Source organism: Salvelinus namaycush, chromosome 5 (assembly GCF_016432855.1).
Source record: "Salvelinus namaycush isolate Seneca chromosome 5, SaNama_1.0, whole genome shotgun sequence".
Classification (NCBI taxonomy): Eukaryota; Metazoa; Chordata; class Actinopteri; order Salmoniformes; family Salmonidae; genus Salvelinus; species Salvelinus namaycush.
Window position 1 is genome coordinate 50,774,912 of NC_052311.1, and position 18,861 is coordinate 50,793,772.

The window sequence follows — 18,861 nt, forward strand, 5'->3', positions numbered from 1 at the left end:
GTCATCATGTCCTCTCTAGGTGCCCCCCTGGTGAAGGCCTTGCCCGTGAACCCAACTGATCCCAGTGTCACAGGCCCAGACCTGTTTGCCAAGCTGGTGCCCATGGCTGCCCACGAGGCCTCCTCTCTCTACAGTGAAGAGAAGGCCAAGTTGCTACGGGACATCATGGCCAAGATAGACAGCAGGAATGAGACTCTAGAGTGAGTAGGAGAGTCGGAAGGGCTGTGTGTGTATTTGTGTCGTCTCGGTACGCCTTTTACGATTTAATATAGTGACTTTGTGTGGTTACTGATCTAGCTCTGGGTTTACAGGCAGTTTATGGACTCTCTGGGTCTGGAGCCAGACTCAGTAGATAACCTGGACATGTACAGTCACATCCCCCCTGTACTGATGGAGAAGTGTGCTGCGCTCAGTGTCAGACCAGACACCGTCAAGAGCCTCATTCAGTCCATGCAGGGTGAGTGGTTGGCCTGGGACACACACATACACATGTCACACGCACACACACACATACTCACACAGCCTTTGTTACTATCCCTATGTCTCTCTCCCTCAGTCCTGTCCGGTGTGTTCACGGACGTGGAGGCGTCTCTGAGGGAGATCCGGGATGTGCTGGAGGAGGACGAGGCCGGGGTGCGGGCGCTGCAGGAGTCGGTGGGAGGAGGCCCCGCGGCGGAGCTGCACCCTCAGGCACATGCCCAGACCCTGGCTGAGATCCGCAGGGACCTGGAGAAGTACATGGAGGCCCATGAGAAGGCCAGCTTCACCAACACAGAGCTGCACAGAGCCATGAACCTGCACATCAGTAACCTGAGGCTGCTGGGGGGACCACTGGATGCCCTGAGAGACGCCCTGCCGAGGCCCCAACTCAACCAGGGTGGGTATAGGAAAGTGGAAAAGAGTTATGGTGTCATTTGGAGTGTTTCTAAATGTGTGTGTGTGTGTGTGTGTGTGTGTGTGTGTGTGTTCCTACAGAGGAGGTGGCAGGGCTGCAGTGCATGAAGAGGATCCTGGGTAAGGTGCAGGAGATGAGGGACCAGAGGAGCACCCTGGAAAAACAGCTGCGTGACCTCATCCAGCAGGACGACATCACTTCCTCCCTTGTCACTACCGAGCGCACTGACATGAAGGTACAGGACATTGTGTGTGGGTTTGATCTTCAGGAAATACTAGACTAATGCATGCCTCTTAACACACTATATGTAACATTTGCCCCTCTCTCCCCCCTCTCTCCCTCCCTATAGAGGTTGTTTGAGGAGCAGTTGAAGAAGTATGAGCAGGTGAAGGTGTACATCGACCAGAACCTGTCTGCCCAGGAGAACATCCTCAAGGCGCTGACGGAAGCCAACGTGCAATACGCCTCGGTCCGCAAGGGTCTCGCCGAGACGGAACACAAGTGAGCAAGGGCTTGGGAAGGGCTTTAGTGGGACACCAGTACTATTGGTCAAAGGACTTTGACGCTGTTCCAGTCCAAGGCCATAGGGACGGGGCCAATAAAGAGAATCAGAACACACAAACAAATCGGAGCAGACAAATGGAAACACTAGAAACATAAGCATTCGCCTCATGTCATTGTTACTGAAGAAGATATCTCACCTCTCCCTTTCTCTTCTCCTCCTTCCTTTCTCTCGCTCCAACTCTCAGGTGGAACGGCACGGTGCAGACCCTGGTGGCGTCCTACGAGGCTTACGAGGACCTGATGAAGAAGTCCCAGGAGGGGAAGGAGTTCTACGAGGACCTGGAGACCAAGTCCTCCCGCCTGCTGGAGAGAGCTAAGACTCTGTGTCAGGCCAGGGAGGAGGAGAGGAAGGCCGTGCTGGACAGGGAGACTCAGAAGAATCCCCCTTCTCGGCCCACTGCAGCCAAACCGTCCCTGGGGTCCAAGGGGGGCTCAGACGTGGACTCTGCCTGTTCTAGTCTGGAGGATGCTGAGCTAGCCCAGATCAACGCTGCTATACTGAGCCTGGGAGGAGACCTGCCTGACGAGCTCCGTAGTCTACCCCCCAACCACCCCTCCCTGCACTCTGCCCTTCGCCCGGGACCTGAGGCTTTCCTTCCTGGTGCCAATCTGGGTGGCAATGCTTCGTTACCCTGGCCAGGGGCACCTGGGGCACCGCTCTATACCCCTCAGTTCCCCCCAAACCTTCGCCCGCACCATTTCCCTGGCCCGCTCCCCGCCCAGGGTTTCCCTCGCGGACCCTTCCCTCAGCTACCCCCCCAGCAGACCCCTGTTTCTGGCTATCCCCAGCCGCAAGCCCCCCAAACTGGGGGAGTCGGGCCTGCCCGTGCCCCTTTCCGTCCCTCCACTACTACAGTAGATAGTATCCAGACCCCCATCCCCAGTTATAACTCAGCCCCACGCCACACTGTACCACCTACTGTCTCTGCAGGCTACGCTGTTCCCCCACAGATGGGTGTGTACCCACAGTACATGACCCAGCCTGGGGTGCCCATGCAAGCGCCCAGCCAGGTACCACACCAACATCCACAGCAGCAGTACCAACACCCTCCTGGGCAGCTGCCCCCTGGCTACCAGTCTGCCCCCAGGGCTATGCCCGGGCCCCGACCCCAGGCCCAGCAGGGTTACCCACAGTACATGCCCCCCCAGCACCAGCCCCGGCCGCCCATGCCCCCCCAATATCAACAACCATATCCTGGTCAGCCCCAGCCACAACCCCAGCATGGCTACCAGCCCCAGTTACCACAGGGCTATCAGCCTCAACACCCTCAGCAGGGCTACCTTCCCCAACAGCCCCAACACATGATCCCAAGGGGCCCTCACCCACAGATGCCCCCCACTTCCCAGCCCATGCCCCCTGTCTCCCAACCATACATGCAACCTGCCAACCAACAGATGCCCTCGCACCCTCATCAGCAGATGCTACCTTCCCAACAACAACAAATGCATCCCAACGCCCAGCAAATGCACCCTCATCCACAAATGCACCCTGGCCCTCATCAGCAGATGCCCCCTAACAGCCAGCCGATGCCCCCAGTTTCCCAGGCTTACCTGCCCCCCACCAGCCAGCCCATGCCCCCTGGCCTGCACCAGCAGATGCCCCCTGCTTCCCAGCCCCATCATGTCCACCTCCCTCAGGCTTACCTGCCCAGGGGCCCCCTCCCACCTCAGGGGCCCCAGATGCCCCTCCCTGGTCAACCCCCCCAACATGTCTACCAGCCCCAGTTACCACAGGGCTACCAGCCACCTATAATGCCTCATTCAGCCCCCCAACAGTCCCAGGCTCCCCAGCCTGTAGCCCCCATGACCCCCACCATGTACGCTACTCCTTTAGGTGTGAACGGCTCTCCCGGAGCCCCACCACAGCCCACCTCTATGGGCCAACCTCGGCCTCCTCCCCAACACATGATTCCACCAACTGCTGGAGCTCCTCCAGTGGCCCTCCCACCTAACGTCATCCTTCCCTCGCCCTCACCTTCCCCTTCCCCTTCCCCCTCCCCAGGCCCCTCTTCCCTAGGCTTGGCCCCCCAGAGGCCCTCCCCAGCCCCCACCCCTGGCGGTCCACCCTCTCTCCCTTCCTCCTCATCCCCCTCCACCTCCCTCTTCCCGCGCCAGAACTCCATCACAGACGACCTGCTCTCCTCCAGCCCAGAGAGCCAGCCCGGCGGCCCCAAGGCCCCCGCCAACGTCCTCCAACCCACCAAGGCTGACCCTCAAGACGGGGAGCGCCGCAAGAAGAGCTCCCAGGGCGTCCGGCTGATCCAGGGCGACCCGTACCAAGCCCCCGAACGCGTAGCCCGCCTCTGCGGCGAACTCGAACGCTTCCGGTCGGCCGTGGAGTCTCTGGAGCGCCCGTCGGTGGACGAAGGTGGACTGTCGCCGCTGGATGCCCGGTGGAAGGAGCTCCAGGAGGGGCAGGAGAGGGATGCCAGGCAGCTGTCCATCGCCATCGCCCGCTGCTACACCATGAAGAACCGTCACCAGGACGTGATGCCCTACGACTGTAACCGCGTGCTGCTGCGCTCGGGGAAGGACGACTACATCAACGGCAGCTTTGTGGAGGAGCTGTCGCCCTACTGCCCGCGCCTCATCGCCACGCAGGCGCCGCTGTCGGGCACGGCCGCCGACTTCTGGCTCATGGTGTGGGAGCAGAAGGTTTCGCTGGTGGTCATGCTGGTCTCAGAGCAGGAGTTAGATAAGGTATGAACACACACTCAGGGGAGAAGGAATGGGCCGTTCTAGGGGTCGCTCATAAAGGCTTACTACCGTGGGTGGTAGATGTACCACCTGTTTGTTTGTTTTTTACCCAAGAAGGAATAAAAGGTAGGATAATTGGATAATGCAGAACTTTGATTCGATGGTTTATTTACTTCCAGACTAAACGTTTGTGAAAACACATTTATTATTTCATTGGAAGTTATCAGTCCATATTTTGATTGACACTGTCATTTATTGAAAGAACCCCAACTCTTAGTCGGTTTCTTTACTGTGTTTCCGTAGGGAAAGGTTTTGCGCTATTTCCCGACAGAACGAGGCCAGCAGCTTGCTCAGGGACCAATCACAGTCACCCTGACTACGCAGAAGACCACGCCCACCCACGTGGAGCGAATGATTGGCCTGCAATATCGTGACCAGAGCCTCAAACGCACCGTCATACACCTACAGTTCACCTCCTGGCCTGAGCTGTGAGTCCACACAGTAACAACTGAATAACCACTGTATGCATGGAAATTAATATCTGGCTAACGAATACCATTTCACTTCTTCTCTCTCCCCCCCTCCCCCTCCCAGGGGTCTTCCTGAGAGCAAGAGCAATCTAATCTGCTTCATCCAGGAGGTTCATGGATACTACCTGCACCAGAGGCCCTTACACACACCTATTGTTGTGCACTGCAGGTAACACACACATGCTATTTTATTAAGATCACCAAACATCATGATGATTAATCAAAACCAAGTGTATGTGAGTATTGCCACTAACCCGGTCTCTCTCCATGACCTCAGCTCTGGCGTGGGGCGTACCGGCGCCCTCTGTCTGCTGTATGCAGCGGTACAGGAGCTGGAGGCAGGGAACAGCATCCCTGACCTACCTCTACTGGTCAAGAAGATGAGGCAGCAGAGGAAGAACATGCTGCAGGAGAAGGTAAGAACACGCACACCTAACAAGCTCATGCTTTACAAGGGATTAAATGTGCAGTCTCGTAAGAGTGACGTCACATAGGCAAGTTCTCTAGTAAAAGCTCATGTTGTCACTCTCCCAGTGCATTGAGTCAGTGTTGTTTGTTGGTGTGATGGCTCTTCAAGGTGTCTCCTCTCTCTGGTGTCTGTCCACAGCTGCACCTGAAGTTCTGTTACGAGGCTGTGCTGAAACACGCTGAGCAGGTCCTCCAGAGACGTGGCTACCTCCCTACCGCCCCCTGCAGCAAGACACCCAGCACTGCTGCCACCAAGGTGAGCCCAGTCTCTCACGGAGCCAGTTTGATCCTTTTGGCATTCAGGCTTTAGGGTCTCAGACACCTGAATGGATAGTGAGTAGTGGTGATTGAAGTCGTAAATATGCTCCTATTAAAAATGTAGTTGGAAAAACAATTTTATTTGCTTCGATTTTGGTGGTACTCCGATGTAAGCTAAAATTGAGAGGCCCTATAGATGGGTTAGCTGACAACGTCACAAACTATGCGCACACTTCAATGGGGCAGAAGTATATGAGTTGTGATTCTGGATGGCCAGATAGCTAGCAATAATGTCAAGAAACTGCCATGTGGGGAGTTGTTTCAGCTAGTTTTATGTTGTTCTTGATACCATGTCTTGTTTTGAGGTGTTTTGACTGATTTCATGTCAATTCTAATATGGCAAAAAATTCACTAGCTAGCTAACCAACCACTGTAATGATGTAGTTGAGAGACAACAAGTGTTCATTGTGCACATTTATGTTTTCAATGAACATTGGAGACAAAATATAGTTTACATGTTGTCAACAATCTAAGCCAACCCAGTCTGTTTTGCCCCATAGTTGTGCATGTTTCGCTGTTGTTGCTTGACAACCAACCCGTCTATGCTACACTACTACTCACTCCTGTCTAAATATTGTCTGGTTGTCTTTTCCCTGTAGCCTTACTCTCGCCAGGAGTCCCAACAGGACATAGTTCTGGGAGGTGACATGACCATCAGCTCCATTCAGGCCACCATCGCCAAACTCAGCATCCGGCCTCCCAGTGCCACTGACCCAGCCATGGACCCTGTCCTCGACATTGGCGCCCCCTCTGGTCTGGAGGACCAAGCCTTCATCCCCCCCACCGACCTGCCCTTGGATAGAGAGCTAGAGCCAGCCACCGCCCCCACCCGGGACCCCTCTCCCAGAGAGACCCAACCCTCCTCCCTCAGTCCCCCACTCTCCTCCCCAGAGAAGGTTCAGTCCCCACCACCCAATGGTGTGGATGCCACTGCCCCTTCCTCTCCCCCCACAGCCAATAACCATGCGGTCCCAGAGGTGACCCCTGATCCAGCCCCTCCCTCTGGCCCAGCCCCAAACTCCCTGGAGCTGCTGGCCTCTTTGACTCCTGAGGCCTTCTCCATGGAGGGTGGTGGGTGCAAGGGGAAGCACCGTGTCACTAAGCAGAGCTTCCTGCAGCCTGCCGAGGGCCAGGGCCTCCACCAGGGGCCCCGCGAGGAGGGGGGAGACGACCCCCTGAGCTGCCTAGACCCCCTCTGGAGCCTCAACAAGAACTGAAACACAGGAGCCACGATGCCCTCTTTCTTTCTCACTTCATAGCCGTGTCAAACTGACCTGTAGCCTTTAGGACTAGTTCTTCTTGATTCTCTGATTCTTAGTTAATGAACCAAAATGACTAGAATGGTGGAAACTCCAAGAATCACAACTAGAAGTGCTTAGTGGTAGGGGCTAGGGGTTGGTTTGAACCTGGGCCTTTGTCGCTTTAGGGGCCCTTCAGGGGTCATACATTCCGCCTCCCATCACTGGTGACCTGGCTGTGCTTCTGGGACCAAATCATGGTGCACTCGTCTTTTCTTTCCTTCTCTTTGTCTGTGTTTCTACCTGTACCAGATGGGTCTGTTCTTCACTCCTTGCTTCAGAGCTGGCCACTCGGCACCACTACAATCCCAGCACGCCCTCCTAGCAGCAGTGTCTATGGTCCCCTCGTACAGCTGGTCGCTCCAGGCACGGGGTTGGCTTGGGCTCTTCATGTGGACTAAGATGATGACGGTAGTGACTGATATGGTTGCACTAAGGTGACGCAGATAGAGGCCAAAGGGTGGCGGAGGAGCTTGCAGACGAAGGTGTCGTTATGGTAACCGCATACATGAATCGGCACGTCTTAAGATTTTTTTCTTGTCTTTCATTAACACTGTAAATATATCTTGAATAAATGTAGACTACCCTCATGTTATTACGTTGTCATGGTTTTGACTACTGTATTTAAAATACACACCCACAGCTTATGGAATGTTTGAATTGATGTATGGTTTATTTCTCAAGTGAGTATCCACTTTTCTACAAACATCACAGACTACAGACCACATGACAAGGTATCAAAGCCTCTTTATTTGGAAATTAGTACAAAGTTTTGCTCCCATGTTAAAAATAGTCCAGAACATTTGCTACCGCCACCACAGTCTGTACCCTAGCCAACCGAAGAAGGGAGGTGGTTCGGGCGGAGGGGGGCAGAGCAGGCCTATGATTCCACAAAAACAATATTTACACCGGTTTCTCTCTGCCCCTCCCTCCGTCAACTATTTTGTTGGACCAAAAGGAACAGATCAAGGGGACATGGGCTGTGTTCCAATTATCTTAAATGTTTCCCTTATCATCTCCTTTCATCACTACTGATAGTACAGTGGCAGAATGCTGGGAAACATATGTAAGAAAATTCCTGTTCCATAAACGTTCTAATGTTTGGAGCATAGTGCTCGCAACACCAGAGTTGTGCGGTTTAATTCCTGCATAGGCCACATATTGTGACTGAATGTGTGTGAACTGTTGCAATGGATGGGTGTCTGTTAAATAACTATCGCATCATTATTTGCAAGCAAGGAGATAAGGAAAGGCAGCTTAAAAGGACTTGGAACACAACCATATTTTACTGCCCAACTCAGGCAGCAGTTTATATCCTTCAACATTCATTCCCTAGAGACCCAAGTCATCATCATCAACCCCCCCCCCCGCCCACCACACTGCCAGAAAGAGACCATTTGGTCAGGAAGTAAAAAATAATCTTCAAATTATAAATCTACACACTAAAGCATTTACCTATTATTTACATTAAAAAACACAAAATAAATTAGAAATGTTACAATAGAACATGGATGCACAACTCCAGTCCTTCTGGGATGGCGTGTGTCTGGGTTTTCCTTTGTCTTCAATTCATGTTATTGATAAACCAGCAGACACCGCAACACTCGAGGACTAAAGCTGTCCACCCCTGCATTCACAAGTCTGATGTGTGTGTTTCTATACATTATGTTTCAAAGTGCCTAGTGTGTGTGTATGTGCATTTGAGAGGGTTAAGAGTTAGTGCACAGGTTAGTGTTATATTTCTGTATGTAGAAGTTGAGTGGATTTGCTTTTCAATATCAAGCGTCACGGATCTAGATTCAGCTATGGGTGTAAGTAACCAAGTAGGCTAATGTCAAGCCCACTACGCTCTCTTTGTATTACGTGTGTCTGCAGGCTAGCGCTACGGTCACTCAGAGCTAAGGGGCTAGAAGAAAGGTTGAGTTAGTAGAGGGGGTCCAACCTAGAGGGTACCATCAAACTCCTCATATTCCTAGTCTGAGGCCCTCGTTGACTCCTTTGCTCACTTGAAAAGACTGGCTGGGACAAGGTGGAGTTATCACCACATTACTGGTACACTACCCATCCTCTCCTTTTACGCCTGATAGGGTTCTGAAACTCACAAGCAGAGAATTACAGAGATAAGACCTAAAAAATAAGGGAAAGTAAAGAGACCGTTTCATTGTATTGGGAAAAACATAGGAGACAGAGAAACTCCGTTATAAGATGTTTTTCAAGAGGAAGCAATTTTAGGCATTTAAAAAGTACCCTCAATGGAACCTTTTTGTCAGAGAACAAGACGTACAATGGTAGCATGACAATGTTACTAACGTAAAACAGTGCAATTTAATATATTCACAATCTCAAATGATCTGACATTTCTCCTGGGCCCAGTCAACATTGGAAGAGAGCAGCCAATGTAGAGCTACCACAACTTCAGATGCACATCAGAAAGTCTAGAGGTATAGAGCCTCCTACAGCTAAAAGGGCTCTTAGGGGCCCAGATGGGTCCTCTTGCAGCAACAGTAGCCCTAAAATCAGAGCCTGAGGCTTGGTAAGGCAAGGAACCTCTCCCCTTCAATCTCCAACTACAAGAAAACACTTAAGCCTTTTCAGTTCGAAAATATTCATATTACAAATATCATAACCAATGTTTAAAAAAAAATAAAAAATCTAACCCTACATTTATGACATCTGCACATTATAATATGCACATCTCAAATTGTTACTTTAAAATGTATCACTAATAAATACATTTCAACATAAAAACAACCCCCTCAAGGTGCATTTCATTACAGTAATCGTATCCAGATATCTCGCACACACACACACACACACACACACAATAATGAAGGATTTTTGTCAGCAGTGTTCTCACCATAAAAAGGGACCGTTTCTTTCCCAGGACACAAAACACACGCATGCTAGTAACTGCTTAGCCCAACAGCCCTCATGACATGAGCCTTCCACAGCTGCGCTACACTGATTGGCTGGCGTGGTATCAAACACTCCGCCAATGACAGCAGCATAGAGTGCAGTGACGGACTGATTGTTGGATGGTAACCCCTTGGGGTGTGTGTACCCCAAACCATCCAATGCTTGGATACAAACCCCCTGAGCTACTAACAAGGTCAAGGGTCATCTTTCTGGTCAGACAGACCTCACCCTGTGGCAGGTTGACCACTTGTAAGTCTGTCTGTCTGTACATCTGTCTCTCCAACCAGACATTAGCTTTATAAAAAACGTTATGTATTGCGATAGAAATGCCCTCCCACCTAATCGGGTGAAGTGCTAACGATCTAAATTAGCCAATCACGTCAACTCTTTCCAAGAAGATTGTCCAACTGCAGTGTAGTGTAGGGCCAAAATGAGTTGCATTTGCATGTATCCCCATTGTCAGTACTGACCATTTCATCTACTCCTCCAGGCCACTGTGTGGAGCCTGTCCTAGTTCTGCTACTGCTCAGTCCAGCTTCTCCAGCACCGAGGGTACGTAGACCAGGCTGAGCTCGGAGCCAAAGTCGCAGACGATGGCGGCGTTGTTCAGCACCACGAGCTGGCGGACCCCCTGGCCGTCGCTGCTCTGGCCCAGGTAGACCGTCTGGAGGAGGTCCCCGAAGTTCAGGTCCCAGAAGGACACACAGCCCTGGCCCCCTGTCACCAGGAGAGACTCAGAGATCACCCCCAGACTAGCACCACAGCCCACCTCCTAGGGGAGGGGGGGAGAGGAAAAGAACAGGTTAGGTTTAGAGAAGGGAAAATTGGGATTGAAGCAGGCAAAGAGGCATAAACTATCGTTGAAAAACAGGAAACTAGTTTACACACACACACACACACACACACACAGAGAGAACCACCTGCTGTATGGAGTAGAGCTTGATGCCCGTGCTGCGGTCCCAGATGCAGATGAGGTCGTCGAGGCCGCTGCTGATCACGCACGATGTGGTGCACACCAGCGATGTCACGTCGCCGCGGTGACCGTACACGTGGCTCACCCGGCTGCCCGTCAGCACATCCCACAGACAGATTGCTCCGTCCTGTCCCCCACTGGCCAGAACCATGGTCTGCAACACGACAATGACTGATACTTCACATGGGTCATATTCATTAAGTACAAACAGAAAAAAGTGGACTGCTCTGGGGAGGGACTACCTGGAGTTGTTCATAAGAAATCCACATTTTCCGTTGCAAAACGTTTTGCTACGATGTGCCCTAGTAAGGGGGGCTTACACTCAAATGGATTAGTGTAAAAAAGATCAGAATTGGGCTGCCTGTGCCTTAGTGACTCATGCACACCCAGCAAGACTGGTGCACAAGGTTCGGAAAAGGTGGCATTTTAGGAGCAAGGTGAGCCCATTGCTACATTGCATAACTATCCTTCTGGGGGAAATTATTCAAGGGAGCAGGTTTTGGGTTGGAATGCAGCCAGACAAGAGTTTAGCCATTGGAACACAGCTTTGTGGGACAAGGCTGTACCATCGGACTGTACCATTGACTAACCTGGTCTATGTAGATGGCAGTGATTCCCCCAGAGTGGCCCTGGAGCGTGAAGAGACAGCATGAGTCCTCCAGACGATACACCTGACACACAGGGACACACAGTAGGGTTTTAGTGTGTGTGTGTCGATTTTATTCTGTTTTAGGTTGGTGATTGATATACACAAGTGTACACGTGTGTGTGTGTTTCTGTGTGCGTATGTGTTCTCACTCACCCTGACGGTGTGATCTTGGCTGCCCGTGACCACTCTGCCGGCAGCGGCTCGCAGCACCGTGATGGGTTTCTGGTGGGCACACTGCACCGAGCGCGTCAGCTGGCATGAGATCACATCCTCACTGCTGTAGCAGGGCGAGGGCGGTATGTTACTACGCCCGGGAGGTCCTGGCACCACACACACACACACACACACACACACACACACACACACAGCCAACATAGATAACACACTCATTACAGACGTCTACAGTTAAAATGCTCCAAAACTCGAGACGTCACAAAACGTCAAAAGTAAACATGACCGGACACACCTTACGTGATAATTAGTTAACTACACATTTGATAGCTACCGTAGTACTGCCCGGTCAATAACGTCTCCAAGAATGACCAGGTGACTCCAGTTGTTGACATTTTACCGATCGACTTTCCAAGCGTATTAGACATACACTGAGTGTACAAAACATTAGGAATACCTTCCTAATATTGAGTTGCACCTCCTGTTGCCCTCAGAACAGCCTCAACTCGTCGGGGCATGGACTCTACAAGGTGTCGAAAGTGTTCCACAGGGATGCTGACCCATGTTGACTAATGCTTCCCACAGTTGTGTCATGTTGGCTGGATGTCCTTTGGGTGGTGGACCATTCTTGATACACACAGGAAACTGTTAAGCGTGAAAAACCCAGCAGCGTTGCAGTTCTTGACACACTCAAACCGGTGCACCTGGCACCTACTACCATACCCCGTTCAAATGGACTTAAATATTTTGTCTTGCCCATTCACCCTCTGAATGGCACACATACACAATCCATGTCTCAATTGTCTCAAGGCTTAAAAATCCTTCTTTAACCTGTCTCCTCCCCTTCATCTACATTGATTGAAGTGGATTTAACAAGTGACATCAATAAGGGACATAGCTTTCACCTGGATTCACCTGGTCAGTCTATGTCAAGGAAAAAGCAGGTCTCTAATGTTTTGTGCACTCGGTGTATATTGACATCATTGGGTCGTTTGACAGTGTGTGTGAAGCTCACCTCTGTACTGCAGTAAGCCCAGAGGCTTGTTGATGTCGACAGTGAAGAAGTCTAGAGAGCCGTCGAGTCTGGCCGCCACGATCCTGTTGTTGAGGAAGGCCAGGGCCGTGATCCCTGAGACGCCATCTTCATTACTGCAGCGTAACGAGCCCTCCACTGCGTCCCACAGCTAATCACATAACACATTAGTGCACCTGCCCTGGCTTTTTCTCACGTTCCCTTTGCCAATTTCTCCTACTCTGACTCTCTCTCCTCTTGCAAATATTGTTTCCTGCTTTCTCATTATGACTACCTCCTCTCTTTCCCCTTCTCATCTCATCCACTCCCTCTGCACCCATTCCGTTCTTTCTTTCTGTTCTACAAGGGAGCATCATAAAGTGTATAGTGACGGGGTAGGGGCTAGGGGGGGGTCGATTTGGGATTGGGTCTCACCTCCAGTTTGCCGCTGCTCCTCCCAGCAGCAATGAGGTTCCCCCGAAGCTCCATGGCCCACACGGCGCTTTCCCAGTCCGGGGTTCCCTGGCCCTGTGGAGCAGGGGGCTGGATGTACCCCAGGCTGCGTCTCCTCTGGGGAGGGGGTCCCGACGGGGGGGAGGGGGAGGGGTAGGAGGCAGTGAGGCCCGGCGAGGGAGGCTCGTGCTCTAGGTAGGCTCTCTCCACCAGCCCCCCGAAGTCAAAGCCATCCCTGGGCGGGGTGAGGAGGAGGTGGGAGGGGGGCTGGGAGTCGAAGTTGGTGTCGATGAGGGGGGTGAGGTCGGGTTGGTCCTCAAAGAGGGCCGGGCGTGGGGTGGTCCGCCGCCTGAGGGGGTAGACCTCATCCTCATCGAAATCCCCGCTCCCTGGTTCTGTCCCGCCTCCCAGATTCTCAGGTTCGGCCACACCCACGGCGTCCCAGCCATCCCGTTGCTCCCAGCAGCCACTGCTGCTACTCCGCCGCAGCCTGACAGAGAGACAGTTTAGTGTTCAGGGAAGGAGGCTGGATATGCATGTAGGAGAACAGGAGGGAAGACTATGTTGGAAGAAATAAAGGACATGGGAATGGGAAGAAGGGTGAACACAGACAAAAAGTTCATATTGTACATTTATTATTACAATAATACAAGTTGTACTCCGAAGAGGTGGATGGTGCCAGGCCCAAAAATATAAACATTATGCATAAATACAAGCATGAACTGTCCATAGGTGTGTGTATGTAATCCTGTATTGGCCAAGGTGACCTTGTGTACGTATGCGTGTCTTACCCATGTTTAGGAATGACAGTGAGGCAGTCTCCAGTCTGAGCGTCCCACACACGGATCTGTCCTGCCAGACAACAACTGGCCAACAGCATGCCATCACTCGCCAGACACTCTATATCCTGGGGGGGGGAGAAAGAGAAGCAGAGAGAAAGAGAGAGGAAGGAAGAGAGAGAGAGGAGAGATACTTGTAAATATTCATGCAAATGAACAATGGTATGTGTGTATGTGTGTGTGGCCAGTCTCTCACCATGCTGTGTCCACGCAGCAGCAGGGGGGAGATCTCGCTGATGGGTGGCGAGTAGCCGTAGTCGTCGCAGGGCAGGTCACCGCGGCGACGGCGTCCGTGGGCCACGCCGTTCTGGCCGTAGTTGCGAGGACAGAGGACCCGGTAGAGACAGAAGAGCAGCAGCACCAGCAGAACCCCTGCCGCCAGGCCCAGAGCTGCTACCCTAGAGAGAGAGAGGGTTAACCCGTTTGCTGCCTTCTCTATATGTGCCAATAAAGCTGGTTTGGATTGCATTGAGAGAGAGCGAGCGAGTTAGAGACAGAGAGTACCAATGACGGGGAGACCAAGTAATCTCATGGCCCGCACAGAGCATCTTACAACAGAAAGACTTGAACCTTGAGAGAAGTGTGAACTTGACGCAATGGCGTACCGACATACATCCTCAGCTCGTCAGAATGACATTCCATAACATGACCGACTGTTCATTGTCCCCCCATGAGAAATGCCTGGAAAGCAGAGCCGTATGGAATGGGTCCAGTGTGTCCCTCTAGTGGAGACGGTTGTAAAGGCAGAAGCCTAAAAAGCACCTGTCGTTTAGAATGAGTCACTGCCATGACGCACGGGTGTGACCAGCTCGACGTGCAATACCAGTCCTGAAACCACGGCAGAGTCTGATTGGTCCAGCACACGTCCTCTCTCACACATGCTCATGCATGGAGTCAGTGTGTACATACTGACTTTATTGTCCCCTAGGGGAAAGGTTATACCCATGTGCTGTGCACAAACTGGCTGCACATAGCACATGTTCAAGCCAATCACACCACCTCAGTGGAAGTATGCAAATGTGGACCGTTAAGAGCCAGGGACAAAATGGTTGTTTTCCCCTCACCTTATGGTTGCACTTCCATTCACACTACAACAGAAAGCAGCCTTTCCATTCACACTACAACCGAAAGCAGCCTTTCCACTCACACTACAACAGAAAGCAGCCTTTCCATTCACACTACAACAGAAAGCAGCCTTTCCATTCACACTACAACAGAAAGCAGCCTTTCCATTCACACTACAACAGAAAGCAGCCTTTCCACTCACACTACAACAGAAAGCAGCCTTTCCATTCACACTACAACAGAAAGCAGCCTTTCCATTCACACTACAACAGAAAGCAGCCTTTCCATTCACACTACAACAGAAAGCAGCCTTTCCATTCACACTACAACAGAAAGCAGCCTTTCCATTCACACTACAACCGAAAGCAGCCTTTCCACTCACACTACAACAGAAAGCAGCCTTTCCATTCACACTACAACCGAAAGCAGCCTTTCCACTCACACTACAACAGAAAGCAGCCTTTCCATTCACACTACAACAGAAAGCAGCCTTTCCATTCACACTACAACCGAAAGCAGCCTTTCCACTCACACTACAACAGAAAGCAGCCTTTCCACTCACACTACAACAGAAAGCAGCCTTTCCATTCACACTACAACAGAAAGCAGCCTTTCCATTCACACTACAACAGAAAGCAGCCTTTCCATTCACACTACAACAGAAAGCAGCCTTTCCATTCACACTACAACAGAAAGCAGCCTTTCCATTCACACTACAACAGAAAGCAGCCTTTCCATTCACACTACAACAGAAAGCAGCCTTTCCATTCACACTACAACAGAAAGCAGCCTTTCCATTCACACTACAACAGAAAGCAGCCTTTCCATTTGAGGCTTGAAATGATGTTAGAAAATGATCATACTAATGTAACTCCATCACCGCCAAAGGCCTAACATAATAAAATAGTGTCTAACATTGATTGGCAACCAGTTTATTTGTTTATGATTATTATAAACAGGCTGAGGAAGATTCTCTGACGGTTGTCTCTGACGGTTGTTTCTACCAAGTCTGTCCCCAAACAATTTGATTAGCTGGTTTTAAGCATTAAACGTTCAAATATCTCTTTGCTGACTGTTGCTGGGTGCTATCGTCCTCCATCAGCACCGGCCTGTACCCTACCTGCCCTAAGCTCTCTCCTGGCCTCTTACATGCTGACCAGACCGGACACGTCGCGTGCGCAAGCGCTGAAAAATACATTTAGAAATCCATGTTATTTAATTATTGCACTCACACTGCTCGCGCACGCAAACGAGCGTCTGCGTTGCCAAGGGCTAAAATAGAACTCCTTTCTATTTCTGACGCAGATTGCGCTGCAAGTCCTGCCTCTCCCATCTCCTCATTGGTTTATAGAAGCAGGTACCCACGTGCCATCGCCTCATTGGTTATACGCACGTGGGTGATTGAAAGACGAACTGTTTTGCCGGTCATTGTGGTAATACTATGAAAGTTTAGATGCCAATCACCATATAAGTTCAAAGATGAAAAAGCCTGGAAGGAGAAGAGATGACTAGAAACGATTCGGTTGACCGTTTTATGTGTGGATTAATTGTCGGAGTAGAGGACCTTGTGCATTTCAGGTAAAATAACAACTCAATGTTTATATCCCAGGACAAATTAGCTAGCAACAGCAAGCTAGCTAAATAGGACAAATTAGCTAGCATGTGAAAGCTAGCTAGCTAAATTGCCATACATGTTTAATGCTTTTCGACCTGTCCCCAAATTAATGTAATTGGTTCAGAGTTTGCTTTGATATTTTAACCTGCGTGTCGTGATCGCGTTTGGTGTGGGGGGACAAAATAAATGTGTGCACGATGGCGCACGCGCGCAGCCGGTTTGAGTTCCGTGTTACACTAAGTCTGAATTTGTCCTGCTAGGTGACCTAAACTGGGACATGCTTAAACCACCTGACCAAGTCCTAAAGCAATGGGACTCCCTAAATCTTTCTCAGATTATCACCAATCCCACAAGGTATGACTCCAAACACCCAGAAAATGCTACTCTCCTCGATGTTATCCTCACAAATAATCCTGATAGGTATCAGTCTGGTGTTTTCTGTAATGACCTTAGTGATCACTGTTTTACAGCCTGTGTTCGTAATGGCTGCTCAGTGAAACGACCTGTCCTGATTTGTCATAGATGCTAAAAAACTTTAATGAGCAAGCCTTTCTTCATGAACTGGCCTCTGTAAAATGGTATAGAATCAGATTGATCCCCTCTTTCGAAGACGCTCCCCCCCCCCCCAGTGGTATTGTTAACAAACACCCCATAAAGAAAATGAGAATTAAAAACAGGTTCAGCCCCTGGTTCGACCGTGATCTTGCAGAGTTACTCCACCTCAAGAATTGCATTTGGCCAAAGGCTCGGCACACGCATACTCAGGCTGACTGGCTATCGTTCAGGCAAATGAGAAATAAGTGCACTCAGGCTATCCGGAAGGCCAAAGTTAGTTACTTTAAGGAGCAGTTCTCTCTCTGTGGGTCTAACCCAAAGAAGTTCTGGAAAATGGTTAAAGACCTGGAGAATAAACATCCCTGGGTCGCTCCTCTTTTCAGTTCGCTGCTGCTAGCGACTGGAACAAGCTGCAACAAACACTCAAGCTGGACAGTTTTATCTCAATCTCTTCATTCAAAGACTCAATCATGACAGTTGTGGCTGCTTTGTATGATGTATTCTTGACCTTTGTGCTGTTGACTTTGCCCAATCATTTTTGTGCTGCTACCATGTTGTGTTGCTACCATGTTGTTGTCATGCTGTGTTGCTACCATGCTGTGTTGTCATGTTTTGCTGTTATGTTGTTGTCTTAGGTATCTCTTTATGTAGTGTTGTGTCTCTCTTGTTGTGATGTGTGTTTTGTCCTATATTTATATTTTTAATCCCAGGCACCCGTCCCGCAGGAGGCCTTTTGCCTTTTGGTAGGCCGTCTTTTGGTAGGCCGAATTTGTTCTTAACTGACTTGCCTAGTTAAATAAAGGTTAAATAAAATAAAATAAAAGCAAGAGTTTCAAAGGATTCTGTCCTTGATTGGACAACCATAGAGATACGATAGAATCTACTTTATTCTGGGAGAACCATCCAGGCCCCTCCTCCTTGACCCAAAGATTCAAATGTTTTATTTAACCTTTATTTAACCAGGTAGGCTAGTTGAGAACAAGTTCTCATTTGCAACTGCGACCTGGCCAAGATAAAGCATAGCAATTTGACACATACAACAACACAGAGCTACACGTGGAATAAACAAAACATACAGTCAATAATACAGTAGAACAAAGAAAACAAAAAGTCTATGTACAGTGAGTGCAAATGAGGTAAGATAAGGGAGTTAAGGCAATAAATAGGCCATGCTGGCGAAGTAATTACAATATAGCAATTAAACACTGGAATGGTAGATGTGCAGAAGATGAAATAGATAGATAAATAGATAAATCTCCATCTGTGCCTGGCCTGTGTTCCAGAGATGACCTTCACCACTGTGGCCTTTATCTCAGATATGAACCGTGAACACTGATCTGGGTTTCACAGATAACCATGACCTGATGAATATGATTCAAACCTTCCACTTCCAATGAAAAACCTCCCTGGCGTTACACATCACAGTGGACACAGTTCCAAAGTTGGATCCATTTGAATATGCTATTGGTCAAGGACGTAGTATACCACAGGAAAAACACTGGTGGTCTCAAGCAACACCCTCTGCCCAATTCTGTTTGTTCTAATAGAAACATTGACGTTGGCCTGCCTGTTGCTTTGAGGAACCTTTGTCCCCTACTACCAACAAATTAGAACTAGGGAAAACACAGTTGAGAGACCGTTTCACTCAGTCCCAAAACCACACCAAACACCACCCACTCCACCATGACATCGTCAACCCACGGACATCTTACGAGTAACCTGACAGCCAATCAGATGAGCCGGTAGACAGGACCAAAGTCTATGAGTCAGTGAAGGGGTTTATTTTGCATGGCCCTGTGCCCCGGGTGGGTGGGGGCACCGATGCAAAACGAACCTCGCCCAA

General features: G+C 50.2%; 2 protein-coding genes across 6 annotated transcripts in view; one reads left to right on the forward strand and one right to left on the reverse strand.

The window, feature by feature from the left end:
* Nucleotides 1–7,365, forward strand: part of ptpn23a (protein tyrosine phosphatase, non-receptor type 23, a) — a 28,962-nt gene extending 21,597 nt beyond the window's left edge. For both annotated transcript variants that reach the window (XM_038994379.1, XM_038994380.1), the window contains 11 exons: nucleotides 20–200; nucleotides 312–457; nucleotides 557–877; nucleotides 976–1,130; nucleotides 1,245–1,396; nucleotides 1,645–4,159; nucleotides 4,460–4,644; nucleotides 4,751–4,855; nucleotides 4,964–5,102; nucleotides 5,294–5,410; nucleotides 6,072–7,365. In XM_038994379.1, coding sequence (XP_038850307.1) covers nucleotides 20–200; nucleotides 312–457; nucleotides 557–877; nucleotides 976–1,130; nucleotides 1,245–1,396; nucleotides 1,645–4,159; nucleotides 4,460–4,644; nucleotides 4,751–4,855; nucleotides 4,964–5,102; nucleotides 5,294–5,410; nucleotides 6,072–6,689 — 4,634 coding nt within the window. In that variant the 3' untranslated portion in view covers nucleotides 6,690–7,365. The remainder of the gene's footprint in view (nucleotides 1–19; nucleotides 201–311; nucleotides 458–556; nucleotides 878–975; nucleotides 1,131–1,244; nucleotides 1,397–1,644; nucleotides 4,160–4,459; nucleotides 4,645–4,750; nucleotides 4,856–4,963; nucleotides 5,103–5,293; nucleotides 5,411–6,071) is intronic.
* Nucleotides 7,366–7,500: 135 nt separating this feature from the next.
* The window catches only part of LOC120048425 (SREBF chaperone), a 33,555-nt gene continuing 22,194 nt past the window's right edge, over nucleotides 7,501–18,861 (reverse strand). For all 4 annotated transcript variants that reach the window (XM_038994383.1, XM_038994381.1, XM_038994385.1 and 1 more), the window contains exons 14-21: nucleotides 13,980–14,181; nucleotides 13,736–13,851; nucleotides 12,927–13,434; nucleotides 12,495–12,663; nucleotides 11,462–11,628; nucleotides 11,250–11,330; nucleotides 10,607–10,813; nucleotides 7,501–10,458 (exon numbers count right to left, since the gene is read on the reverse strand). In XM_038994383.1, the coding sequence (XP_038850311.1) occupies nucleotides 10,213–10,458; nucleotides 10,607–10,813; nucleotides 11,250–11,330; nucleotides 11,462–11,628; nucleotides 12,495–12,663; nucleotides 12,927–13,434; nucleotides 13,736–13,851; nucleotides 13,980–14,181 (1,696 nt within the window). In that variant the 3' untranslated portion in view covers nucleotides 7,501–10,212. The remainder of the gene's footprint in view (nucleotides 10,459–10,606; nucleotides 10,814–11,249; nucleotides 11,331–11,461; nucleotides 11,629–12,494; nucleotides 12,664–12,926; nucleotides 13,435–13,735; nucleotides 13,852–13,979; nucleotides 14,182–18,861) is intronic.